The sequence below is a fragment of the Lithobates pipiens genome, unplaced genomic scaffold, assembly GCF_037356315.1.
Source record: "Lithobates pipiens isolate NorthernLeopardFrog02 unplaced genomic scaffold, aLitPip1_a1.2 Scaffold_19, whole genome shotgun sequence".
Taxonomy (NCBI): Eukaryota; Metazoa; Chordata; class Amphibia; order Anura; family Ranidae; genus Lithobates; species Lithobates pipiens.
Window position 1 is genome coordinate 539,033,724 of NW_027507764.1, and position 12,341 is coordinate 539,046,064.

The 12,341-nt window shown below is 38.2% G+C and overlaps 1 protein-coding gene across 1 annotated transcript in view; it reads right to left on the reverse strand.

Moving 5' to 3' along the window:
- The window catches only part of CSMD3 (CUB and Sushi multiple domains 3), a 1,166,690-nt gene that overhangs the window by 504,043 nt on the left and 650,306 nt on the right, over nucleotides 1-12,341 (reverse strand). Inside the window, exon 31 of the mRNA XM_077493847.1 lies at nucleotides 9,355-9,471. Coding sequence (XP_077349973.1) covers nucleotides 9,355-9,471 — 117 coding nt within the window. The remainder of the gene's footprint in view (nucleotides 1-9,354; nucleotides 9,472-12,341) is intronic.

A 12,341-nucleotide genomic window follows, 5' to 3' on the forward strand; every position in this document is an offset into this window, starting at 1 on the left:
AATTATGGAACCTCTTGCCGAAAGAATTCGAACGAATACTGAAATTACTGGCATTTTCCTCGCTGGAATGGTCCACAAAATTAACCTATTTGCGGACGACGTGATCCTTATGGTAACTAACCCTGAACGATCCCTCCCGGTCATCCAAAAGACACTCGCCTGGTTTAGCGCTGTGTCATATTATAAGGTAAACAAATCCAAATCATATATCTTGGATTTAGGTCTAGACCCTTCCGTTAGCACCCGTATCAAATCATCCTTCCCTTTCACCTGGGCAGAAAAGAGCATAACATACTTAGGTATCCAGTTGACCCAAAATACGAAATCTCTATTTGCTGCCAATTATCTACCACTCCGAACCAAACTACAATCAGACCTCACCAAATAAACGACCCTTGAATTTTCTTGGACAGGGCGCCTAGCGGCGTTCAAAATGTTACAGCTTCCTCAAATTCTTTATTTATTCCGCACCTTACCCATCCCGCTTCCCCTTAGCTATTTTAGATCTCTCCAATCACTACTATCCAAATATGTCTGGCAAGGTAAGCGTGCCAGATGCAGACACTCCCAACTAATCAAACACCGCCTAGCTGGAGGCACAGGCTACATTGACTTCCAGGACTACTACATGGCCTCTATCCTGACACAATCCAAAGCATGGTCCCCACTCTCTCCTAGCTCTTCCCTATGGGGAAAAATGGAAGCTTCTCTGATTCCAGGAGGCAACTTATCCTTGTGGCTTTTCGCCACATGCTTAGGGGCCAAAACCCCTAACAAAATCTCTCTGCCCATGGTAGCAACAATTAAAACCTGGATAAGATTCACCCAATCAGTAAAATCTCACTCCACAGGGGTAACAGTTCATATCCCTATAGAAACCCTACATCTACTGATGCAATCGACATCCTACGAGTGCTGGAAGTCCAAAGGTATAACTTCTCTAACAGATCTTATCGACGGCGAAACCATAAAATCATTTCCGACGTTACAAACAGAATTCCGCCTCCCAAACTCTGATATCTTCTTATATCTGCGCACCAAACACTGCCTCGCGTCACTTAAATCATGGGAATGTATGCTGCCCCGTGCAGTATGGCTTTTCTACAAATCCGCCACGGTACGTACCAAAGGTATCTCCCTCTTTTACAAATTACTCCAACATAAAACTACTTTTATTAAAACAGCGGCACTACTACACTGGGAAAGAATTCTGGACTGCACATTTACGTTGGAACAATGGGAGATAGCTTGTCAATCCACCTATGAAGCCACATGTTGTGCCTCCCTATGGGAATTAGCATACAAATTGAACTACGGTTGGTATTTGACCCCTGACAAACTCTCTAAATTCGACTCGAACAATGATGGAACGTGTTGGAGAAAATGTGGTCACTATGGGAACTTAATTCATACCTTTTGGAGCTGCCCCAAACTCCAGGGCTTCTGGCACTCAGTATTCAACCTCATCTATGTAGTTACCAAACAATCTGTACCAGAATCTCCCCATTTAGCCCTCTTATCCTTGACTATTGATCAATTCCCTAACCCGACAAGAAATATCATAATTCATATACTGTTGGCGGCGAGGTTAACTATAGCTCGAAAATGGAGGAACATTGATCCTCCCACGCTACTGGAGGTAGTCCAAACTACCCAGTCGCATTACTCACATGAAACTATACTAGCAATTAAACAAGGTCCTAAAAGTAAACTTTTTTCCAGATGGCAACAGTGGAGAGACTGGGTCAGCTCCTCTGACCTAACTTCTCTCTTTAAATCCTAAATCTTTGAAATGATTTTCGAAAGCAAACATAAGCAGAGGGGCGGGTGACCTCGCTCGGGCACAGCATAGATCCCTTAGGGGGTGCCCGGGCGAGCATCTTCCTTCTCTCAGGTAATGGCCGATTTTCACCGCTTTGCTGACCCAGTCTACCACTGTCCTAGATACCAGCTAGCTCATCAACACTTCTTTGTATCTCAGGGGTGATACTCACCCCACTGTGTGTGTCCCAGGTTATTATTACTATCCTAGTTAACGGACTAGAACACTCATGTTATGTCTCACTAGCGTTTTCTCAATAACGAAGATGTTCTATGTTTTTTTTTTGTTTTTTTTTTTTGTTTTTTTTTTATCTTTTCCTCTCTTCTGTTCTCTCTCGTTTATCTATGTTCAACAGTTCTATTTTTTTTTTTTTTTTTTAAGAACAAACGAACCATATTACTCATTGTATAACTTCATTTGGACTATATGGTTACCAGATTCTATGGATATATCGCTTATGATGTTGTGACTTATCACATGTGCTACTGTTTGGTTAAACATGAATGTATATCCGCTGTCACCTACTCATTGTATTATGAAAAACTGAATAAAATCTTTTGAGAAAAAAAAGAAACTACTGACAAGCACTTAGGAGATGAGCATTAATTTCTGATTGAGATATAATATGAGCATTTCAGGACCCTAGACTCTCGGGATAGAACTGCTCAAGGCTATGTTATATCCTCTACAGTCTCCCTCGGTATACACCCTGTGTTTTAACATATGACATCACATTTAAGTATCCACGGGATACATGGATGGTAATAGAGGGAGGTTCTCCTATAACATTTGCTGTATCTTTTCATGTATATTTTATATATGTATTCTTATTATGTCTTTGATTTTACTTCCAGATATCATTCTGGTTTGTCTTCTGATAAAGCAGATTTCAGGATATCTGCAAAACATGTCAAGAGTCTACTACTAACTAGACATGTGCACACTGATATATTTTGTTTTGGAATTTTGTTTTCGTCTGAAAAATACATTTATTTAATTACTCCCGAAATGTGTTTTTATTTATTTTGTTTTTCGTTAAAAATTGCATTTGTCCGAAAATCCAAATTAATTAAGGTCAAATCTGTCATTGAAGGCTTATGGTGTCTGTCGAATGTTCAAAGTAGATTCAACGGAGCAGCTAAACTGTATGACTCCGTATAGTTTAGCTGCTCCGTCTAATCTTCTTAGAACTTCAAAGATTTGACGTTTGTATGTTTTTCGCTGCTTTGTCAAATCTTTGTCGTTCATGTTGAATGTATATAGTTCAAACAGAAAATGGACTGGTGATAGTGATCACTGATCAGACAGGTAACAAGATAGGGTAAATAGAATCTATATCGCATCTCAATCTATAATATAATATCTATAATAATAAATCCCCCCCACGGGCAGCCTCTGAGGCAACAATAGCAACACTAGTATCACTATCAAGTTCACAACACTAACACAATAGCAGCAGATTATTATGAAAAAGTTAAATGGAACTGTAGCTTGCTTCACTATTGTTCTGCTGCTGTGCTTATGCTTAATTGCTAAATAATTTAGGTTCTCTGACAAACGGACCAGATAAGATTGACTGTCTTCTGAAATTATTCAATGTGTGTGTCTCTCTCTGCTAGCAAGTACTTAGTTCTAGCTATTTTACTGCTCCTCCTCTTTGGTTACAATCAGCCAACAACATTCATCATCATCATAATTTTTATTTTACTTCCCCCACCCAATTCCAGCAGCGATCTTTTCTCTCTGTGTAGAATAATCCCGGACTAATAGAGTTAAGGTTAGGCACATTCGACCACAGGTTCGATAGACACAGATTGTTATTGTCAGCGTCATGTCGAATCTCCTATCTATATCGAACTGTTGTCACAGCGAAAATGAAAATAAAGCATTTGGATTGGATCTTTAGTTTTTCGGATTCTGCAATTTCAGTATCGTTTGTTAAAATGATAACGAAAATACCTGAAATTCGGCCAAAAATGCATTCGGACGAAAACGAATGCACATGTCTACCACTAACCACTTGTGGAGTATTGTACTGACTTTCAGTTATTATGTATAAACTGTAGTAGTGCCTGGGAAAGGGTAGTTAAACCATTGAGAGTATCTGCAATGTGTATCTTTATCTTTATGTCGCTATATATGGTGAAGGATTCTGTATATTTTACCTTCCTCTTTTTAATACATGTGTATAATAAATAATAAGAGTGTCATACAGAATTCACTGTGGTAGTATTTATACATTATTTTTTATACCAAGTCCCTTTTATGTAACTTTGTGTATATATGAGTAATTATTATTGGGATGTGGTGTTAGGACTGTTTTTATTAGTATTTTTAAAAAACCAAAGAACCCAGAAATCGCTTCCCTGTTCTGTTGGTGTCTTCATATATTTTGTCATTAAAACTTAACTCCATGCAAATATTAAAAGACAAAATATAATCTATTCATGGAATCATTACAAATATCACTACAGCTCAAACTGGAAGAGGAAAGGCCAGCACTCTAATGCCTTGTTCACATCACTGGATTTTCCGACGGGAAATGTTCGATGTGAGCCTGTTTGTGGAAAATCCGACCGCACGTATGCTCCATCAGACAATTGTTGTCGGACTTTCCGCTAACAAATGTTGGCTAGCATGTCTTCAAATTTTCTGCCAAAAAATGTGTGTTGTTGGATTTTCTGATCATGTGTACACAAGTCCATCAGACAAAAGTCCAAAGTACAAACACGCATGCTCAGAAGCAAGGACGAGCCGGAAGTGCTCGGTCTTGTAAAACTAGCATTCGTAATGGAGATATCACATTCATGATGTGGCAAATTATGACATTTCGAAATGCAGTGCACATTCTATTCTACTTTAATGGTATAAAAATTAAGCTGCTTTGCTGGTGATAGTGATGGAGTTATGGCAAACAAATTTTCAAAGGCTTTTTTTTTCTAGTGATATCAAGAATAATATTATTATGCTTTTTTTTTTTTTTCATTTTGGACAAGTTACCACAACAGAATTATGCCGTAGTTTTTAAGATCAAAGATACAACTATGTTGGTGTCCCTTGTCAATTTTACATTGTATTTTTTTTAAATGTAACTGCCTACTCTAAAAATGTTATTTGAAGTAAAGTACACAGCCAAGTATTATTCTACACAATTTTTTTTTATTGTGCATTAAAAAAAGAAAACAAATAAAATTAGAGATGCTATCTGCCAATAGAACTTAACCAAAAAGTGCATTCTATGCATCCTAAAAAATATAGAAAATATACCAAATCAAATCATTATGCAACCAAAAAAATAATGTCACAGCAATAACTCCAAGGCCAATAATAAATAACACGTTATCTCCTCCGATTCCGCAACATCTGGTTGATGAACGGCCATTCAGAAACGAACTGAAAAGCGCGAAATGAAAAGTCCAAAATGAAAAGTGTGAAATGAAAAGTGTGAAAAGAAAAATGCGAATCAACACTCACCAAACTTCTACTAACACAAAATTAGCAGAAGGAGCCCAAAGGGTGGTGCTAAAGAGCTGAAAAACAATGTAGTACGTCACTACGTTCATATTTGTTGGCCAACAATTGTGTGCCTTGTGTATGCAAGACAAGTTTGGGCCAATGCCCTTCAGACAAAAGTCTAGGGTTTTGTTGGCCAATACTCTGATTGTATGTATGAGGCTTAAGGCAATTAGGGAAGTACTCTAAAGCAGGGTGGTGTCAGCCGGTTCAATAGAGACCGGCCGACTTTCGGCCTGTGTATACTGCAGCCAGTACGATTGAAGTTCGGCCAACTTCTATCAAAGAGGAATGACTTAGAAAGATCTGCCGAATGGCTCCTAATCAGCACTCTCAGCCAATGACGGGAGCCGTCCCCCCTGTCAGAACACAATAGAACAGCAGGGGGGTTTGCTGTACTAACATGTGGATTGTTAGTACAGCAGCTCCGACCTGAGCAGTCAGTTTTTATTTCATTCAGCCCGCTGGGTTGAATGAAAAAACTTGCAGTGTGTACTAGACTTAAGACAATGTGGCTTTTGATTTTTCAGGGTGCTGCCAGTCTAAAGCTGGCCATACATGGATCAAAATATGGCTGATTCAGTAAGCATCAGCTGATTTTTGATCCATCTATGGGCATTACCGCTCATGAGAAGTCAATTCATCAAACACATTGTCATGAACCGGTTTGTTGGAAAATTTTGTTTCGATCAGCACATGCAGCCAATGGGCTGCAGCTCTGGTCAATGTATGCTGATGGCGGAGGGGTCTCTTCACTGTCAGAATTCAGGTATGCTATGTTCATATGTATTTATATGTCTATGTTTCCAGTCAAAGTCCGCTCAATCCACTGGAACCCCTTATCCCATATAGTGATATTTAAAACATATGACAGTCATGTGGCAAGCGTGATCCAGTTCCTCTTTCCTCTGTTGTTGGGCAGTCGTAATTTTGAAGAGAACAGTGCTAATGTAGTGACATGAGTGCCATCCTCTGTGTGCCCTTATCAGTGGAAAGATACCAATAGGGGAATTGTCTATGACAACCCGGGGTTACAGGAAGTGGATTGATTCAATGGAAGAGCAGCAGTAGAGGAGGACATAGCCTGGAGCATAGAGAGGGTGAAAAGCCTTGTGGAAACTTTTTTTTTTTTTTGAGGCACACCCCAATCTTATGGTGCATCTCCCATGCTTTCCATTTTTCCCTTTCCGTTTCTTCTACTGCGAATTCCTATTTATCCACTGATCACACTGTGGATCAATAGGAAAGTGCATGTAGTGCAAAAAGGAGGAGCTACAGTTAACATGCTAGATCTTGCAATTTCCTTTGTAAAGGCAACTCAGGACTTTGGGTCACTCTATCAAGAAGAGGTAATGTAGGCACCCAGAAAGAGGCCAGCTTATCACTATGCCTAAACTATTCACAGCCACAGATTTACATTAAACTTAGTAAAAGAGAATGATGTTGATGGTGAATTATAACATTAACTGTAATATAATGATAATCATACTATTAATATTATTAATAATTATAATTATAGTACATAACAAATGTATATACATTTAGATGAAATTACATGAGAAATAAAATTGATAATTTGGGGAAAATTTAATTATATGTCCAGGGGACATATGTTAATTAGTATATTTTTCAGTATGCAAAATATAGAAAGAGCTGACAAACAATAAACAAAAGCACTGGACAAGGGATGTATTGGGTTAGCTAATCAGCAATCTTATTAGTAATGCTGTAACCAATGTTTGTCATACGTGGGTTTATCATTTGGCTGACTCTGGGTTTTTACGTACTGCATTCATGATTATGAAAGCTTGGAAAGCATCTAAAGTTCATTCTGAATTCACCTTGCAAAAGATCACCAAGCTAAGTTATAACAATGAACAAAAAAATCTATTGCCTAACTAAAATGGAACTTTCCTTCTCAAAGAAATATAACGCTAACTCGTTGCTGTGGCACCATTCTGATCAGTTCAACTCCGCATAACCTTCTGTGTACAATGCAATGTGATATTGTGAAACTTCAGATACCACTCCCAGTTGAGAGAACATTGAGATTCAGCAAAAAGGATGGGTCCCTAGCAGTTTTTAACGTTTGCAGGAAATAAAGGGTAATAGGTCTCTAAACCAGTATCAGTGATTCGCCATGTTTGATCTACCAGCAACCAGTAGCACTGATAGTTTCCTAAAACAAAACTCTAGGTAAAAAACTAAATGTTCCCACTGCACTCACTTCTAGCAATTCAGAACCTTAAAAGGGGAAAAAAAAGCTTCTTAGCCCCTGTACACACGGTCGGAGATTTCCACAACCAAATCCGTTGGATTTTGCCCGAAACTGTTGCATACACACGGTTAGAAAAAGTTGTCGAAAAATCTGATCTTTCAGAACGTGATGACGTAATTTCGTTATGATGGGACTACATTCAAGCTAGTAGCCAATAGCTTTGATGTAGGAATTTGATCTGAGCATGCGTGGCACTTGGTCCGATCAAAATTCTCTACACATGATCGGAGTATGTCCGATTGGCCCAGTTGGTCGGGAAATATTTCCAACATGTTGGAAAATTGGGTCCGACGGATATTCCGACGGAATCAGTCCAATGCATACCACACACACGGTCCGATAGGACACATTCCGATGGATTCTCCGACCGTGTGTACAAGGGCTAAGACCTTCATTTAGTTACCTGAGTCCACTATCACTTGACCATCTACAGTGCCTCTTGTAATAACATAGACCGGTGATCGCAAGCTGCACTCCATGCAGCTGACTGGTCTTGTTGTCACTCACTTGTGTTGTGACATCATCATGAAATCTCTGTGAGACCAGAGAACACTTGTGGGGACCCTTTAATGTATTCTTTTTACAGCCTTTAAAAAGTGAGGTATGCACTGTAAGAATTATCCTCCCACACTATATACTGGAGGATTATGTTATGCCACATGCCTATGGTTACAGGTAAGAAATAGGGTTTTTATTTTTTTATTTTTTTCCAGTAAAAACCAAAGATCAGCTAGAGACATGTTATGGGATGGGAAAAGCTTTTAAATAGAACTGTAGTTAAAAATGTATAGTTGAAAATAAATGTTAAAGCAAGTATTGTATAAGTCCCTTCATCGAAAAAGCTGCTTCAATTGTCTGCTATAAAATTGCATCTTGGTGTAAAATGCCTGCAGTACATGCTTAGTAGAATGTAGATTCCAGGTCCATTTCTGGCATCTGTAAGATGCTGAGAATGGAGGTGGGTGCTGGACAATGTCACCCTACCATGCATGCATAAGAGATACATGTCAGGAGCTACATCATCAGTGCCCACCCGATGGCTGAAGAAAGAAGACGTTGGATGTTGAAGAAGACAATGAGAGGCTAGCAGCAGCCACATAAGGATAAATAAGTGGGACCATGGACCTTTCATCACTCAATGAAGCCAAACATGGAGCTAACTCTTAAATAATGTACAAGTATCCTGTGCTTATTTGTATGTTATGGAAAGAGCTCCAAGGACCTACAGTAGATTTAGTAATACTGTACAAGTGTCTTGTGCTTATTTGCATGTTATGGAAAGATCTCCAAGGTCCAAAAGTAGATTTAGTTTTACTTTAACAGGACTTGCCCAATGAAATCAAACAAACCCTTTAATCCATCTTAGATTTAGTATCCACAAAATAGTCCATACATTAAAACAGTATGCATTGTTTCAAGGTGGGTTGAATAATACTATTGGCGATGTAAAAAAAAGTTACCGTTCAGATCAAACTCATATTAAAAACGAAATCATATGATATATCCCACATCGTGTTTCTGATTAAAATGATCTATAAACACTATCTACAGTACTTGCCTAGTGACAATTTCCTATCAGTTGATGTTATTGTTTCTATAGGCATTGTTGATGACTAGCCATATTCATCATAATGATATAAAACTCTTTAAACCAATCACAAATATAAACAACATAAGTATTTCAGATAGAATTCATACAGGCGTTCACATATTTTATGACAGAATCTTTCATTTTACTCACCAAACTCCTTGGGAACTGCAACAGAATACACGCAGTTGTGTCCAATACTGTAGTTTTTGGGATAGTTTGGTGATAATACGGTGCCTTCTGAGCCAGTAGAGCGACTTCCACATGGAGCTGAAATATAAGTAGTTTTTATTTTAGAATACAAGTCTCCAGGTCTTTTGTGCAGCCACAGATGTTCTTCCAGACATACAGTGTATATAGAACAAATTTATATTGCACATATCAGGTAAGGAAAATAAACTTGAAGCAAAAATGTAGCTTCTGACCACAGATGATGTAGTTAGTTTAAAAGATAAAATATGATTGCATAGTTCCACATTTTTCATAAATACTGTGCACAGCCAAAGAAAATATGTATTTATATATACTGTATATACACACATACACACAGTCAGGGTGAGAAGGACATTTATAATATTGCTTGTAGTAACTTGTGACCTCTGTCTCATAATTGATCAATTGTTCTGACAAATGTCATGGCTACTTTTAGTCACATGCTTCTGAAGGGTCAATTTACTTTATGTTACGTGCTTCTAAAAAGACAGTTGGTGGAAATTTTGGTGTATAAAATGTCAATGACAGAGCACAGAGATGGAGATCTTGCTGTGTATTACCACCAAATTTTACACCAAGTCTCATGCTGCAGAGATTCACAATTTATGATACAGGAATGATGTAAGCGCTCGTGGGAGAAACCAAAGTGCTGGGAAAGAATACAGAAATTTGACATTCAATAAAGTATCGCTTTGGTAGACTACAATGCTAGAAGAAGCTCAGAATCCATGCCTGCTGGAGAGATAAGCATTTTCAGTCCTCTATTGCACAATGTAGTTATTTACATTTGGCAAAGGAATATCAGAGTCACTTCAATAATTACATCTCATTTTACATCCCATTGAGAGTGTGGAGAGTGTCTTTTTTATTTTATTTTTATTAATTTTCCTTTTATTTTTTGGGTGTGTGGGATATAACATTATTATGATTAAACACAAACTTTTTAAAAGTCACATTCAGTATTTTTAAATATGCAGTATCTATTAAAGTGGATGTAAACCCTTACATATACCTAATGAAGTGACTGGCCTAAGGTGATACACAGAGATGAAACAAATCCTCCTACAGAAAGTTGTTTAGGCTTTCTCTTCCTGGTTGCCCACCAAACAGGCCATTCCTCTCCTCAGCGTTCCAGCGGAGGAGAAAATACAACCACTCAGAGGCCTTTTGAGGTCCCCAACCGGTTTTGAGGAGTTGTGATGCCTTTTATACCTGGCACTGCTGGAATATGTCTTGTGAGGGACATTTTTTGGGATTAATTTATATTCAGCTGTCCTGTTGAGGATGAGTGGCAGACCTGGTGGATTGTGGATATTGGATGTTTCTTTGCCCTTACATGGGGAATTCACCTGTTATTATGTTTTGAGTATGTAAGAAAAATATAGTGATACAATCCCTGATGAAGATTTATTGAATATTAAGTATTGAAACGCATGGATTACCGCTACTTGGCACCACCTGTTTCCACAAGTGGTTATTGTATCATGTAGTAGGTAGTATCACTTTAATTTTTTCCTAAATATGTAATGTGTTTTAATATTCTGTACAGTGATTACAACATGTTGAACATTTAATGAAAGAGTTTTTTCTATTAATGTATACAATAAATACATTTTATTGTAAATTCGAATCGTTTTTATTGCCTTAAAAATCCCAGACTAGAGATTTTTGTATCTCTTTGCACACCAAACATTAGCTAGAGCCTGGCACCAACAATATTCCCCTTTGGGGAAGCTAAACAATGATTAATGGGGACTATGGTACATGAGAAGCGTATTGCCATATTGAATGACATTCACACCAAGTTGTTGAGAGTCTGAGACCCATGGGTAACTTACAACTCGGACTTGAAATTAGACAGTGCTCTACTTACGGACTCTCTGTGTCTCTACTATTTTGCCTCAGCCTGGACTTGGTGAAATTACATTTTATTCCCCCTCTCTTTATTCTGTCCTTTTCCTTCTACCTTTCTTTCCTTTTCTTACTATTCTATGCTCTTTACTCTGCCCAAGTAATATCACAAGTAATATCATCATCATCGAGCCCATCACTCACATCGCTCTGTCCCTGTCAATTCACAGTGAGTACAGTTACTGCATATTGTCCTACCCACTGCTCAAGGACCTATGATCTATTACTTGTGTGCATTGTTGCCTGCTACTTTCGATGGTTGCAAAATGTTATTTCCTGTTTCAGTTAATTTTTTTTGTATTATTGCACTATGCTTTGTATTGACATCTTTGACAAAAACATTAATACATTTTTTGTAAAATAAACAAATCCTTCTATATATATATATATATATATATATATATATATATATATATATATATATATTGTACCTGTTTATCTGCAGCCAACTCTTCTTTACAGCTGATTAAAGTCCTAAAAGTATACAGCTTGTCTAACCTTTCAGAATGCAGGGGGGGAAAGTTGAAGTTACACTCAACAGAGCTCAGTGACAAGAGCTCTGAGAGCTGACTGGAGGGGAGGGTCACACCCCCTCTAAGCCCTTGTACACACGGTCGGAGAATCCATCGGAATGTGTCCTATCGGACTGTTTTATCGGATAATCCGACTGTGTGTGGTATGCATCGGACTGATTCTGTCGGAATATCCGTCGGACCCAATTTTCCAACATGTTGGAAATATTTCCTGACCAACTGGGCCGATCGGACATACTCCGATCATGTGTAGAGAATTTTGATCAGACCAAGTGCCACGCATGCTCAGATCAAATTCCTACATCAAAGCTATTGGCTACTAGCCTGAATGTAGTCCCATCGTAACGAAATTACGTCATCACGTTCTGAATGATCGGATTTTTCGCCAACTTAGTCCGACCGTGTGTATGCAACAGTTTCGGACAAGATCCGACGGACAAAATCTAACTGACAAAATCCGACGGATTTGGTTGTCGAAATCTC